At 39.2% G+C, this 16,511-nt stretch overlaps 1 protein-coding gene across 16 annotated transcripts in view; it reads left to right on the top strand.

Annotated features, from left to right (window-relative positions):
• The window catches only part of DOCK9 (dedicator of cytokinesis 9), a 134,902-nt gene that overhangs the window by 26,258 nt on the left and 92,133 nt on the right, over window positions 1-16,511 (top strand). For all 16 annotated transcript variants that reach the window (XM_063126089.1, XM_063126088.1, XM_063126096.1 and 13 more), the window contains exons 2-3: window positions 10,598-10,714; window positions 15,712-15,801. In XM_063126089.1, the coding sequence (XP_062982159.1) occupies window positions 10,598-10,714; window positions 15,712-15,801 (207 nt within the window). The remainder of the gene's footprint in view (window positions 1-10,597; window positions 10,715-15,711; window positions 15,802-16,511) is intronic.

The raw sequence follows: 16,511 nt of genomic DNA, 5'->3' as shown, positions 1-16,511 counted from the left end.
GCAATGAGCCACACCCCTAGTTTATTTTTGTGTGTATGGAGAGGCCACTAATCATTGGGTGTGTATTCTACACCGTGTCCAGGTCTTCATCAGAGACATTTTTGAGCAAGTTTTCTTTGTCTCAGCCCTTCTTTGGAATTCTCATTAATTTCTTTATATAGAATAATTGCTTTGTTTGGTCTTATTTGATCAGCAAGCTAAAAGTTTAAACTGAGGTTCTTCTGCATGCTGATAATTGAAGCTGTTCTTTTTACTGGTCTTTTTTATTTTACATTTCAAGCAAGCAGCAACAGTGAAGCATGAGCCTTATGGACGTGTGTGTGTGTGTGTGTGTGTGTGTGTGTGTGTGTGTGTGTAGTGCTTGTGCATCTAGCCCTTTTGGGAAATGCAAACTTCCTGCTGTTGTAAAAAGAATCACTTTCTGTTCTCCATCTCAGGCTCAACCATGGCTTGCTTTCCTTAACCTAAGGCTAAATCTATCTTCAGAAAAGTTAGCAGTGGTTAAAGGTTGATCACAAACCAGGATGTGAAAGCATGGCTTCAAGTAGATTTTCATTAACTATGGCTCAACATGACACCTTCAGCAATTAAACCATGGTTAAGATCATTTCCTTGATTCTCGAGACTGTCTGCTTGCAAACATACTTGTAAACTAAACTATGGTTTTGTTGCAGACCTGGCTTTTTCACTAAGGTTAAACCATGATTCACACCTGACATGGTTAGGGTTTTGGACTTTGTAAGATGAAAATCAATATCACTAGACTTTTAAGAAGGCATTTGTAGATTTAAGATGGAAAGTTGGTAGTATTGTGTGTGTGTGTTTTCCTGGGTATATTATAATTTTAATCAAGAATTTAGCAGATATTTTAAAAATCTTTCGATATGCCTCTGTATCTATATGCCTTTTAGCTCCAATCCTGCATCCATTACATCTTCAAATCAATTGGCTTGTCATAATTGGACACTGGATGGTCTTGCAAGGAAACAGGTTTGCCTGTTGTATCCACTGAGCATTCTATTGTGAAGAAATAATATCAGTGGACTGCTACTTCCCTACTCACTCCTATTTAGTTATAGATAACTAGATAAAGACAATAGGAATTAAATATGATTAGTTTTCTGTGGTTTGGGGACTCAGAATAATTGTCAAAAGGTGATGATTTTCTGTTGCAAGTTACTATTCTTTAATTTTAAAAAGTTGATTGTAAAATCAGTTACTTTTGTGTTTGCGTATGAACCTACTCTGAATAGAAAACCTGCCTTATTAGGGTACATCTTACTTCATGTGTTTTAACCTTCATTAACTGTATTCCCATATGCTACAAATAGCATCTAATGTACCTTTTAGTCTCATTTATTAAAATTTAACATGTTTAAAGGATAGTAGCCTAATCTTGTTCATTGTATTAGGCAGAGAGAGAGAGAGAGAGAAGGAAACATGTTTTACTTAAATATAATGGTATTGTTCATATTCAAAATAATGGTTGTTGGAGGTGCCCTTGTGTTAGTACTATTTTCTGGGTTTTGTTATGAGAGGAGGTGTACCCTCATTTCTTGCCATCCTTGCTTTAAGTGTCATAGATTAAGCTGTAAGTTCCACAGCTCCTTCCTTGGACTGCTACTTCTGCTTTAACTCACTCCGTTCTTTCTTTCATTTCATTTACCTTTCCTGTCTTCCCTTCACTTAAGTTTGTTGCCTACCTTTCTAACACAATCGGGTCCTCAGCCCAGCTTGCAAAATAAAACAATTCAACCGTATTACTGTAGCAATGCTAAACAGTTTTGGCATGTCAGACATACACAGTTACTTTAATAAATACTTTTTTGGAGTCCATAATTTCTTTAACACCTCCCATACTGTTTTTATGGAGTAAGTTAGTGAGGAAGAAGCAGTAGTACGGATTCTACTTTAGAGAAAAAGTACTTTCTAATTCCTGTATGGTTTGTTAATTTTAAGGAGACCCTTCTGTTCATACCACCATACCTCAGTACACCACTTACTCAGAGATGTTGCATGATTAATGACAAAAATATTATATTTGTAAAGAAGTTCTGGATTCATTTAGAGATCAGAGAAACTTCAGTGAAGTGCTTCAAAAATTTGTGTATTACTATTACTAGTGTGATCCCTGTGTCACCATGGAATTTGTAGTCTGAGAAAACAAAACAAAAATTAGCTTTATTAGTCTGATACACAACTGGGGCATAACTAATGTCCAAATGCCTGGGAAAACAAGTACATCTTTTCCAGGCACTGAAAAGATGACAGTATTGGCTCCAGGTGAGCTTTCTTGGGGAAAGCATTCCATAAACACAGAATAGGCCCTAGCAAGCTTCCCTTGGAGGGGGCACACAGAGAAAGGTCTCTGAAACAGAACTTAGGAACTGGGTAGTTCATACAGAGAGAGGCAGTCCTTAAGGTATTGTGGTCCTGGGCTATGTAGGGCTTTATAGGTTAAAACCAGCACTATCATAGTGAACATTATCATAGTTGGAAGGTGCCTACAAGGCCATCGAGTCCAACCCCCTGCTCAATGCAGGAATCCACCCTAAAGCATCCCTGACAGATGGTTGTCCAGCTGCCTCTTGAAGGCCTCTAGTGTGGGAGAACCCATAACCTCCCTAGGTAACTGATTCCATTGTCGTACTGCTCTAACAGTCAGGAAGTTTTTCCTGATGTCCAGCCAGAATCTGGCTTCCTGTAACTTGCGCCCATTATTCTGTGTCCTGCACTCTGGGAGGATCGAGAAGATCCTCCTCTATGTGACAACCTTTCAAGTATTTGAAGAGTGCTATAATGTCTCCCCTCAATCTTCTCTTCTCCAGGCTAAACATGCCCAGTTCTTTCAGTCTCTCTTCATAGGGCTTTGTTTCCAGACCCCTGATCATCCTCGTTGCCCTCCTCTGAACACACTCCAGCTTGCCCGTGTCCTTCTTGAATTGTGGAGCCCAGAACTGACACAATACTCTAGATGAGGCCTAACCAGGGCTGAATAGAGAAGAACCAGTACCTCATGTGATTTGGAAGCTATACTTCTATTAATGTAGCCCAAAATAGCATTTGCCTTTCTTGCAGCCATATCACACTGTTGGCTCATATTCAGGTTGTGATCTACAACAATTGCAAGATCCTTCTCCTTTGTAGTATTGCTGAGCCAAGTATCCCCCATCTTCTAACTGTACTATTTTAGAAAGCGGAAGTGATTGTCTAGCATATTGAGGCAAAATAAAAGCAGAAATAATCATTTCATAGGTAGTATTGACTGTAATCTTTTTAGGTTACAATGTCTTTTTCCCTTTTGGCGAAGGTGTATATAATGGAAAATATCTGTAAGGGAATGCACGAGAGATTCTGATTTCATGGAAAGTGGTAGTGTCACTGTAAATAATGCCAAAGTCAATATGTTGTCCTAGAACTGTTTTGTTGTGGATGATGAAATATCCCTCCTCTCCACGAGGATGCGAACTCCTAGAAAATGTATCAGAAGATTCTCTTAAATGGTGTATAACATTTTAATGTAAAATATATTGTTAGGACTCGATAAATATATGTAAGACATTGGTCTCACGTGTAATGTGCAGTTTTCAAGAGGGCTTTGGTGTGCTCATCTTCCTTTAAGGAAAGACTGTCTCTGCTGCTGCCCTTGCTAGATATTCTGGATCAAGAGCGGTACAGAAAAACCAGCAATAATGTTCTTTAAAACCAAATATAAATCATGCCACTCAGAACATTATAGTATTGTTTTATTAACAGTTCTGAGATAATAGGCTTTGAAAGAGGTCCACAATGAGAAGAGAAAGAACCCTGTTTTGTTGTATCAGCACACAGAAATACAAAAAGCAGAGTCCTGTGGCACTTCATGAACCTTAGGTTTTGCTTCAGCGGGCTAACACAGCCACTCTGCTAGAACATAAAAGTACATAAGCTGAAGAAAACATGTTTTTCTGTGCTACCATGTATTTCAAATTTAGTCTCTTCTGAATAAACAAAAATTAAAATAAAATAGGCATAACATGTTTTTAATTAACATTTCCTCTAGGCTACTCTTTAACTTGATAACTCTACCAGGAACTGCTAATAAAATTTTACAAGTGTTCTGCATTTTTCTTGTGTATAGCCTTTCTTTTCCAATACAGTATTCAGTAAGATGGGGGAGCGGCCATAGCTCAGTGATAAGCACTTGTTTTGTATGTAGAAGGTTCAATCCCCAACATTTCAAGCTAGGGCTGGGAAACAACCCTGCTTGAAATCCTGGAGGCAGTCAGTGATGACAATGCTGGGTTAGGTGGATCAGTGGTATAAGGCAGCTTCCTAACATGCCAGTACACATTTCTTAGAAGTCTAGTTCCAGGCAGTAAAAGTTATTTTCCATTAATAACATCTATATTTTGTCCATAAATGTAAACTTTATATTATAAAGCTTGTAGCTAAGTGTGGATGTACACGTCACAAAGAAAGCATGGTTTTCCAAGCTCTTGTGTTTCCATCCTAACACTGGGGGTGAGGCATTTGTAAAAGAGATAAGAGGGTGAGATGGCTGTTTAAGGCTTTCTCTGCCTGCTGATTCCCCCCACACACATTCCCTGCCTTTAAAAAACCTTTTACTAGATGACTTCAGAGACTGGGAAAAGCCTGGCTGTGGGGGGAAATGGTCCAGTATTTCATCTGCAGTATTTCATTGATTCTCCCCTGTCCCAGTCTCTCTCCTCTTGTGTGTTTGGGAACAGAGGTAATGTATAGCTCTGCTTTGAAACCCTTGTCATGGTGGGGAAGAATATTTTTTTACTTGTATTCAGATGCAAGCGAAATGCTATTTCAATCTGAAAATGTTCTTGTTAAATAGAATATATTCAATGCTACAAATATTAAGAATTGAACATGATATTTTCAGTAGCTGAAGTGGAGATTCTAAAAGTAAGGAAGAAATCTGAAATACAGCTTTCCATTGGGGAAAGTAGTGGGTGGTTGCAATGTCTCTGTACTCATCCTGACAATACACTTTTAAATTGCTTTAATTGGTTAATGCACAACTGTGATCTCTATGTATCAAGGTTAGAATGTGTTTGTGATCATACAAAATAATTGTGTACAGATACTTTTATACCATTATGAGTTTCTTGGAGTTTTTTTGTTTTTGTTTTAATATTGGAACTTTCCATGATATCCCCTATTTTGAAGTTTTCAGGAAATGAGTTCTCAGGAAGCATTTGTAAAAACAATGTGTGTAGGAAATCTTTCCACTTGACAACATATAACTGGTTCTCTTTCTTAGTGTTGCTAAGAGACCTGTGTCCTGATCCAGAGATCCACAAAAGCAGAAAAACATTGCACATTTATGGATGGGCTTGTGCTCTTAGAGTGCCAGTTGGAATAAAAGCTGTAAGCTCATAGACTGCTGATCCACTGTTGGAGGAATGTGACTATGGGGGAAGGATGTGCTTCTACTTGCATTTCCTCTATTGGAGATTAATGTTATGAGGCTTCAAAATGAAGCTTCTCACACTATTAGTTATCTTTTAAAACTGAGTGCAGAGTAGAGAAATACTTGTGCAAGCATGCACACAGCTATGTCTGCTGCACACTACTAACTGGTTCATTGCCCCCTTTGCTAGAGTTGGTATTTGCGTCTGTGGAAAAGAACTTCAGTACAGTTCTGCAACCCTAAGTAGCAACAAGTAGATATTTGATCTTGGATTACCAAGTCACTATTTTCCCCCAAAGTGTTGTTGTTGTTGTTGTTGTTGTTGTTATTTATTTATATAGCACCATCAATGTACATGGTGCTGTACAGAGTAAAACAGTAAATAGCAAGACCCTGCCGCATAGGCTTACATTCTAATAAAATCATAATAAAACAATAAGGAGGGGAAGAGAATGCAAACAGGCACAGGGTAGGGTAAACAGGCACTGGGTAGGGTAAAACTAACAGTATAAAGTCAGGACAAAATCAAGTTTTAAAAGCTTTAGGAAAAAAAGTTTTTAGCTGAGCTTTAAAAGCTGCGGTTGAACTTGTAGTTCTCAAATGTTCTGGAAGAGCGTTCCAGGCATAAGGGGCAGCAGAAGAAAATGGACGAAGCCGAGCAAGGGAAGTAGAGACCCTTGGGCAGGCGAGAAACATGGCATCAGTGGAGCGAAGAGCACGAGCGGGGCGATAGTGTGAGATGAGAGAGGAGAGATAGGAAGGAGCTAGACAGTGAAAAGCTTTGTAGGTCAACAGGAGAAGTTTATATTGGATTCTGAAGTGAATTGGAAGCCAGTGAAGAGATTTCAGAAGTGGAGTTACATGGTCAGAGCGGGGAGCCAAGAAGATGATCTTAGCAGCAGAGTGGTGAACAGAAACCAACAGAAGAAGGAAGGCCGGTGAGAAGAAGGTTGCAGTAGTCTAACCGAGAAATAACCAATGCATGAACAAGAGTCTTGGCAGAAGAGACAGACAAAAATGATCGAATCCTGGCAATATTATACAGGAAAAAATGACAGGATTTAGCTACTGCCTCAATATGAGGAATAAAGGAGAGCGAGGAATCAAATATAAAGCCAAGACTACGAGCTTCCTTGACTGGAGTAAGTGTAACATCATTGATAGTAAGAGAGAATGAGAGATGAGGAGAAGGTTTAGGAGGAAAAACAAGCAATTCAGTCTTTGCCATGTTAAGTTTCAAACGACGATGAAGCAACCAAGCTGAGATATCTGAAAGACATGCCGAGATACGATCGTGAACATCAGGAGAAAGATCCAGAGATGAAAGATATAATTGTGTATCATCGGCATACAGATGATATTGGAGGCCATGAGATTGAATAAGATTACCCAAGGGCAACATGTATAAAGAAAACAACAACGGACCAAGCACCGAGCCTTGCGGAACCCCTACTGAAAGGGGAAAAGAGGAAGACGAGCTGCCATTAGCCAACACGCTGAAAGAGCGACCCGCTAGATAGGAGGCAAACCAGTTATAGACAGAGCCACAAAATCCAAGGTCATGAAGGGAATCTAAAAGAAGATCATGATCAACCGTGTCAAAGGCTGCAGTTAGATCAAGGAGAATAATAACGGAATAATGGCCTTTAGAGTTGGCAGTAAGAAGATCATTGGTAATCTTAGTAAGGGCTGTTTCAGTGGAATGCAAAGGACAGAATCCAGATTGAAAAGGATCCAGAGCAGAATTACTAGAAAGAAAATCAAGGCAACGAGAGTAGACCACACGCTCCAGGATCTTTGAAACGAACGGCAACAAAGAGACAGGTCGGTAGTTAGACAGAGATAGCCTATCAAGAGTAGGTTTCTTGAGAATAGGAGAGTGTAGCATGTTTAAAAGCAGAAGGAAATGAACCAGAGGACAGAGAAAAATTAAAAATATGAAGCAACGAAGGGAGGATAGCAGGGATAAGATTAATAAAGACGCGAGAAGGAATCGGATCACAAGAACAAGTGGAAGGCTTCGAAGAGTGCAGTATTGTAGACAGTTCATCAGCTGAGACCGAAGGAAACGCAAAGAAATTTGCAGGAGGAACTGACAGATGAGGAACAGGAACTGGAAGAGGAGCAGAGCTGGCCAGATCAGAGCGAATAGTTTGGATTTTAGCATTGAAAAAAGAGGCAAAGTTATTAGCAGACAGAGAGGCAGGGAGAGATGGTGGATTAGGCTTCAGAAGAGAATTGAAGGATGCAAAGAGCCGCTGAGGATGCCTAGCATTTGACTGGATCAACGTTAAGTAATACTGCTGTTTGGCCAATGAAATGGCAGAAGAGAAAGAGGAGAGTACAAATTTGTAATGGACAAAGTCCGCCCAGTCCCTGGTCCTACGCCAAAGGCGTTCAGCTGCCCGGGAACCAGAGCGAAGGTAGCAGAGGAAAGAGGTGAGCCACGGTTGGGGTTGAGAAGGGTGAACTATCCGAGTTGTAGATGGAGCAAGATTATCAAGAGTTGAAGATAAGGAGGAATTAAAGAAGGAGACAGCTGAGTCCAAGGAGACAGCCGAAAAGACAGAAGGAAGAGAGGAGGCTAGAGACTGAGAAAAAGCCTCATAATTGATAGATTGCAAGAATAATGGCTTAAATTAATAAAAATACAAAATCTAGCTCTTATTTTTAAATAAGCAACAAATAATGTTATGGTTGTGGTGAACAGCTTTCTCATAGAGCCAATGGAGCCTTGAGCTACCTTCTTTTCTGTTTGAGATGAACCAAGCAACTGTTGTTCACTACTTGGTACCAAATGGAATTAATTGACATGATAAAGTAGAATTGAATCTCAGTGCCCTAAAACAAAGAGCTTCAAAACATTTGTCATTTCTAAGTATTGATCTCCCCCCACCTCCCTCTTTGTGGGGGTGTTCGAATGTTCAGTGGGGGAAACAACACAGAGTTGGTTGTTTACCCGTGCATGTTGGTCATGCAACCGAGATTAGCTTAATTCCCCACGCTGTCTCATATGAACCTGGCACATATTGTGGCCATAATGACTTTTCACCCACCCGACATCCCTACTGCAAGTCAGGGGTTGTCGGGTGGGTGAAAAAGTCACAGGAGCTACACCACATGCTGGTTTCAGACGACACAGCAACCTGTGATGCAGCGTGGGTAATTAGGATAATCCCGGTCGCACAACTACCATGCGGTGGAGCAGGGGAAACAACCAACGCTGTGTTCTCTCCCCCCACCCCCATGATAGTCCAAACCCAGTCTGAGTGTGATATATGTATTAAAAGTACAAATAAATATAATTGCAAAACAATGGAATTTTAAAACCATTTTTCTTTGAAAATGCTTCTGAATTAAATCTTAACTAGAAGTGGACGCAGTTTTTTGGCCTATTTTCAAAAGATTGTTATGGCTTTCACTGACATTTGTGCAAAACATTTATGCCAATGCAACCTATTTCTAACAGAACCAATACCTTGCAGGTGAAAGTTGAGAGAAGCATCAACATTTTATTGTTTATTCTCCATTATGCTGTTTTCTAAGTAATGTCAGCTGTACCAATTGGCATGTTGTCTCTCTTAGTTTGTCTTCTTTTATGAAGAAATTGGTCACCTTCATTGACAATTAATCAACTGCTTTTAATAGGTCTCATCCCCATTTGTTAATATTTATTTTATTTATTTATTTATTACATTTCTATGTAACATTTATTACATTTCTGTGTAACATATCTAGTAACATATGCAGATGTTACTAGATTTAACTGGTAGTTTCTGTGGAAAAATGGTATATACTTGGAGCACACTGAGATGTAATGATCCATTTACTTCTGATCTGGACATTGAGTAAATTAACCTACAGTTAGGTTAATATCATGGTCCAGTTACTTTTCAAACAGAAAAAAATGTGTGGGTATGTGTGTTTCCTGTCCTATTTTTTTTTTAGTGACTTCAGTCTGTATTATGTTAACAAAGATTTTCACAATGCAATTTGCTTTTGAAGTTACTGATTTGCCTTTTTGCATGTGGGTGTTCTTATTCTTTGAACTGGTGTCCTCTGCTGTACAAACAATTAAAGCATACTTTTCCTTTCTGTAACAATGTATTGTGTGCACTGTTAAAAACAACAACACAGGAGTTAGTTGCATACTCCTAATTCTCTAGCCTCTCCTTGAAAGCGTTTCTTTCCAAATATAACATTTTGTTCTTTTTGAACTCCTTCCAATAACATTTTATTTGATGAGATTGTTCCCATGTGGTGGATATTAGGAAATATGAAGTAACTTTTAAGTAACCTATCTGTAGATCAGTTAGATTCCAAAAAATCCTTTTCTAGAAAAATCCTATACTAGTGGTACTCTTTCTGCAAAAGTTCTACATTGTATTTCATTCTGGAATGGAACAAATCCTTGTTTAATAAATATTCTTCATATTTGTGTTTATGTACACTATGGAACTTTTCCTGCAGGACTGATTCTAGTTAATTTGAGTATAAATGCAGAACTGAAGTAAATCTTGTATCTTTATTTTGCACACAAAATTTTACACAAATATTTGTTGTATGGTTGTTGCAAACACCTTTCCACTTATGTTTAAGTTCAAAACACTGTCTCCCCTGCATTTGAACTTCATTAAGGCTGCAATTTTATACACAATTACTTGAAAAAAGCTTCTTTGAGCTCAGTAGTGCTTCCTTCTGAATTGATTTGCATAGGGTTGCATTTTATAAGCCCATGAGTATATTTATTTATTTATTTAGGTATTTTTATCCCGCACCTCAGCCAAAAAGGCTCCCAGAGTGGCTTACAATTGATCAGTAAAGAAGACAGACTCTGCCCTCAGGCTTACATTCTAAAAAAGACATGAAACACAAGGAAAAGGGGATGGGGAGGGAAGAGGGAGAAAAGAAAAAAAAATTAAGGAGGCTGTACAGGCTGGTGGGAAGGCCCTGCTCCCTCCTCTCATCTGCTAATGGAAGGGCAGACCAACAGCTCCTTCTTCCCCCAGGGTCAAGATGACAACCCTGCTCGGGGCTGCAACTGAATCAGGCTCTGATGGTCTCTACCTGCTCCTGTCTCCCTTGCTTCTTATATATGGTCTCTTAAGTCATTTAGATACATGAATAAAAAGTTTGTACATATTCCCTTAAATATTTCTGTCTCTCTTTTAGGCAAAACCAAAGGTAATTGAGCCAATAGACTATGAAAATGTCATTGTTCAAAAGAAAACTCAAATACTCAATGATGCCTTGCGTGAGATGCTACTTTTCCCCTATGATGACTTCCAGGTACCTTTTTACTTTTCTAAATTTTGCAAGTTTTGGAATTAATGTAAAGGTTATTAATGGGATAGTTTTCAAATAATTTTTTTAAAAACATAATTTAGGGTGCAATCCCACTGTCGTGTTTCCCAAGAACTCCCGCCTTATTGGGAGACAATAAAGTGGTCTGCCAAGTAATCCACAAAGCTTTATTCAAGCAATAAACATCTCTTCCCACCTGAAGAGAGGCGGATCTCTAGGAACTTTCCTCTAGGCAAAACTATGCAAACTAAGTGAGACAATTGTCCTTTCAAGAAGAAGAATGGAAAGCCTTTCCCCAGAACGCTTTAACTTCAGGGAGACTAGTTCTGATGCAGCTTCTGACAAGATGCTAGCCAGGCCGACTTTCTCTCACCTTCCTTTAGCTCCACCCATTTTAGTCTGCAGCGTACTCTAGGATCGGCTAGCCTCTCAGTGCCCTCCCCCTCGGGAGAATTCTGATTTCCCACTGATTGTGTGTTGTTTACCCTTGAGGAGTTAAGCTCTGGAGAAGGTTTATTTCCAGCTGGTGAAGGTTTATTTCCATCCTGGTCTCTCCAGTCTCCACTCCTTCCTGCCCACAGGAATGCTCCCTTTACCCCCTCTCCGAGGTTGAGTTACTGACCTCAGAAAGGTAGCTTGCACAGTTCTAGCCAGCACAGTTCTAGTTTGCACATTGTGTCTTTGACCCTGGATCCAAGAATCCCAAACATCCTACCACCCCTCCCCCCATGATGTCTAAGGTCAATAGGGTTTCTCTCTTAAAGTATTAACTATAAAGCGGTTATTCAGTTAGGGTAGCTGATCATACTAACTACCAGTGCTTCCCCCGGCTTATCAGCACGCCAATGTGAAACTATTTTAGCTGCACTGCAATTTAGCACTTATAGCTGGTTGTGGAATTATGGCATTGTTAACACATAGAGATGCACACACGCATGCACATAAACACGCAGGATAAACAACATTCTGGAGGCTTTTCAGCTGCCCTGGAAGCAGCTCATTCCTGTATGTCATTACCCATGAAGGGTATTGTGTTGTGCTAGGAGGCAGGAGTTGTTTGAGTTTCAGACAGCCCTCAACCCATATATGGCTTTAGGGCTATTTGAGGGTTGTCTAACCCTCAAACACTCCCTGCTGGCTGGGTTTGCACATCAAGCCATGGCAAGCTGGACACATGTGGGTGCCTGGCACAACATAACACCCCTTGGAGTAAATTAACCCATGGTAGGCTGTCCTGTTGTGCAAACTAGGTCAGTGTTTTCATAGAGTGTTTTCAAACATTTTGCATAGCATGAAGGACCTGCTCCTTATGCCTACTGTAGGGCAACATCTGTAGGCCGATGTGCTGTCACAGCGGTACAGGCTGCCAGTCTAAGTAGAAGGGAAATAGCCTTGGATTGTGCTTTAGATTTAAAAGCATACACACTTTAAGCATTTTTTTTGCTGTGTTTAAGATGTTCCACACTGCTAATGTGTAGTGTTAACAAACACTGTGGCAATGCAAGGCACTTCACAGTGCTGAGGGAAGATGATCAAAAAAATCAGAGGCTGTGACAATAAAGTTAGAGAGATTATTTCAGAAGCTTTGGCTGCTGCATCAATAGAAACACGACTTATAGTGTAGACATTAAGTCTTTTAATGCAATCTCATGAGAAAGGAAGGATTTAAAATAGAACTGAGAGGAGTCCATGGCTCTGCAGCTTTTTTGGAGAGCACTGAAATACTTGAAGTACTTGAGACTGGTTTGATACAATGCAATTTTGATAGGCCCCTATGATTTCTGAAAATTGGGTTATAGTTTGAGATTTTTGTCTTCTTTTGAAGCCCCATATCTGGATAAAAATGATACTCTAGTATTAGATTTGGTTTTAATCTTTGATATACATACTGTTTGGAAACAGATTACTTTGCTCAAATATTGAAAGGATTTTAATTGGATATAGATTATTTTAATTAATGGGATTTCCCCCCCTGAATTTGAGTGTTAGTCTTGTTTTCTGAATGACTCTTGTTTTAAAGAAGGATGTCCCACTTTTTAAAAGAGTTGTACTGTGTTTATCTATATGTTTGGATAAAACTATTTTTAGCAGAGCGAGAAAGAATTATGCCAAGCATCCAGGGAAGGACCAATATTGAATTCAGGAAGCAGGTGTGACTGCAAACAATAGCAAATGTATATGAGGTTCAAAGAACATTAAACATCTTGGGATTTGTTATCAAACCAGTAGGACTCCAAATAACTTCAATGCCATCTTAGGGTGCTTCCATGCTTTTATTATGCGATCACCCTGCCTCATTTATGGAAATTTAGGAGGGTGGAAGATAGCATCTTTTTCCATTTGTAACCCTTCCATGTTTCCCCATCACTTCTGGCTTTTTACTTAAATTAAAACAACAAAAACTGAACTAAAGAAGAGTTCTGACCATTGTATAAAAATCAGTTCAAACAACTTTGTCAAACAGCATCCAGATGTATTGCTTTGCTCAAACTTCTCTTTTACTTCATAATGATTGCAATATTTTAAACAGCCTAACTTTAAAGGAAGCCAAACCCCACTGATTACAAATTCCACAGAAGTTCCCATCCTTTTCTGTATTTTACAAGCTTGCAGACTAGAAATATGAAGGGCAAGGACTGTACTTAGACTGAGTAAACGTGGCTACTAATAGTAGCTTGTAAGTTCTCACAGTATGATTTCATCAATAAAGGGAAGGGACAGTACTGTTGATAAATTTACATTTACAAATGTTTGAATGCCTTGAGTACACACATATACTCAAAGCTGCCTTCACCAATAGAGTTGTGAAGATCTGGATGAAAACTGGGGGGAAAACCAAGAAAAAAGCCTGGGGAAAAAGTTTTTCACCTTTGTTTGTGTGAAAATGTTGTGTTATTATGATGAATAAAATGTTTAAGAGGTGTTATTGTGTTACCACCTGGCCTTTACTCTCCCAAAATGATGTCTATGTAACAGAAAAACTTTTATATAAGAGAGATATAAAGTATATGCAAATTTTTAAGCCATGAGGGAAAATACTTCTTTTTAAACTTCTCTGTAAGATTTTCAACATAACTATTTGTTCTATCCCTTAATAAAATTGTTGATCTAATGTATCTTTTAATGATAGACATTTAAGGATGCTCCACATTGTGTTCAGTTTTCTAACATGCGACTAGAGTTACCATATTATATTATATGTGAAGAAAATGTGCATTCTTGATAATTATGTTTTGTTTTATGGAGTCCTGTGTTTCTGGGCTTGTTCTGGTTAGATGCGGTAGCAGTCAAAGGGCAATATCTCATGTCCCTCCACTGAGTTTTTTCACTACTGGTGCAACAGAAAGCTAGCGTTTACTAGAGTGAACTTGGAAATGAGCAAAAACGCTCGTTTGTAGAATGGGATTGGTCAGTGGAACTCGATTCTGTGAGTTCTGCTTACTTGTTCTGTTTCAGAAATGAGCATTTTGGCTCATTTACGGTTGCTTTAGGAAGCATTAGGAATAAAAGAACAAGTAAATAGCTCCTGGATTCCAATTTGTTGCTGGAGACCCGAGTATCTGCAGTGGCAATGGGCACTTTTGTCCAGCTCCAATTAAGACTGCCAGCTACAGCCATTCATGGATCGAGATAATCTGATTTTAGTTGTCCATACTTTGGTAATGTTCATTTCATTTAATTTATTACATTTCTATACTGTCTAATAGTCAAACACCTTTGGGCAATTTACAAAAATTAAAAACCTAGACTACATTATAATAGCATAATATAAAATCATTTACTCACAAAAATATAGAACAATTTTAAACAACCAACCAGAAAATCCCAGAATCTATTACAATTTTATCTTATGCTGTCAAGTGCCTAGGAGTAGAGGAAAGTCTTAGCCTAGCACTAAAAAGGTGAGTGTTTGTGCATAGAATTTCACATAGAATTTCAATGCCCTCATAAAAAATTGCCAAAATACCCCCACACAATTCCCTGCCTCTAAATGGAGTGCTGATTTGTGAGGGCTGGGTGGGGGAGGGTGCTGCAGCACTAGTTGAAAGCAAAAAGTGAAAGCAGATAAGGAAAATTGAGGAGTTTCCTATAATTTGCCAAACAGAGAAAAGAAGGTTTATGGTCAATGCAGAGTGAGGGTAAGAAAGATATTTCGTCTTAGATTCCTTCATACTTTTTTTAAAAAACGGGATTGTGAGTATTTTGGGATAGAGTCCTCTCTTAACAGAGTGGCTGTTACCTTCACGCTCAGACAACAATTTAAGGAGGGTAAGGGGAGACAAGATCGAGGTGAACAAAATTGTGTATCATGTGGAGAATGTAGATAGGAAGACATTTCCCCCCCCCTTCCCATAATACTAGAACCAGAGGTGATTCCATGAAGCTGATTGGTAGGAGATTCAGTACAGATAAAAGAAAGCATTTCTTCAAACAGTTCATAATGAAACTATGGAATTCACTACCACAAGATGTAGTGATGGCTATCAGTTTGGATGCCTTTAAAAAGGGGTGGATACATTCTTGGAAGAGAAGGCTTTCAATGGCTACTAGTTCTGATGGCTATGCGATACCTCCAGTATCAGAGGCTGTAAGCCTTTATACACCAGTTAACTGGGGAACATGGGTGTGAGGGTGCTGTTGCACTGTGTCCTGCTTGTGAGTTGACCACTATACAAACAGAGTGCTGGTCTAGATGGACCCTTGGTCTGATCCAGCATGGCCCTTATGTTATTAATTAAAATGTGATGGTTACAAAAAAAAACTCTGTGTGTGTGTGTGTGTGTGTGTGTGTGTGTGTGTGTGTGTGTAATATTTTAGTATTGTTAAGAAAACTAGATCCACATAGTTTTGAAACAAAATATAAAAATTAGTGGAGAAACTCAATGATGTTTAGTTTTGAATAAATATGAATAGGATTGCATTGCACATTGTATTTCCTCTACATTTGGAGTTAATCATACTTTTATTCTCTCTCATTGAAGACAGCAATACTGAAACGACAATGCCGATATGTATGCTCTACAATTCCTGATAATGCAGAGAAAGAAGCTCACAGCTTATTTGTAACAGAGGTAATACTTTTACTCTGTACGCTGCTTCATTTCAACATTTTGTATTTTTAGTTTATATTGTAAAAAGTTGGACCTGCAGCAGAAATGTCGCTGTGCATATGAACCCCAGAACAAGAGTGGTTCTGTTCAGGGCTCCTGTTGGCCTGGAACAGCAGCCTTCTAGTGTTACTCAGGCTTTTCCACGTGTATTGAGTTTTACGAAATAGCAGGAGGATAAAGAATACAACTATTTTCCTTTCTCACTCCCCAGCCTGAGGCGTTTGCTGTTTTGCTATATAGCCCTGGAGGGCTTTGGTTTAGAGCTGGCTGCCATCCTGAATCTGAGAATGTAATTTGTTAGGGAGGTTCTGGATAGTGGCAAAGGGGCATTGTTGGTCTTCTCCTTTACAGCACACATCCCCTTGAACCTTAATTCCTCCACTACATGCACATACACACAAACACTCCTAACATAAGACAGGTATATGCAACTTTTTTGGCCCCTTGGACACTCTCATGAGTACCACTACAAAATGGCTGTCACGGGGAGCCTGCCTACTCAAAAGGGCAAGTCACTTCCCCTCAAAACAGAGTGTAGGGCAGAGATTGGGCTTGAGCCTGAAATACCAAGCTATGTATTTGCCCCCACAAAGAAAAAGATGCCTATGTTACAGAAAGAAAACTGTTGGTGCTGCTGTGAGATATCCGGGCCCCAAAACAAACATACAGGC

This window comes from Elgaria multicarinata, chromosome 5 (genome assembly GCF_023053635.1).
Source record: "Elgaria multicarinata webbii isolate HBS135686 ecotype San Diego chromosome 5, rElgMul1.1.pri, whole genome shotgun sequence".
Classification (NCBI taxonomy): Eukaryota; Metazoa; Chordata; class Lepidosauria; order Squamata; family Anguidae; genus Elgaria; species Elgaria multicarinata.
This window is presented reverse-complemented; position numbering and strand designations above follow the sequence as displayed.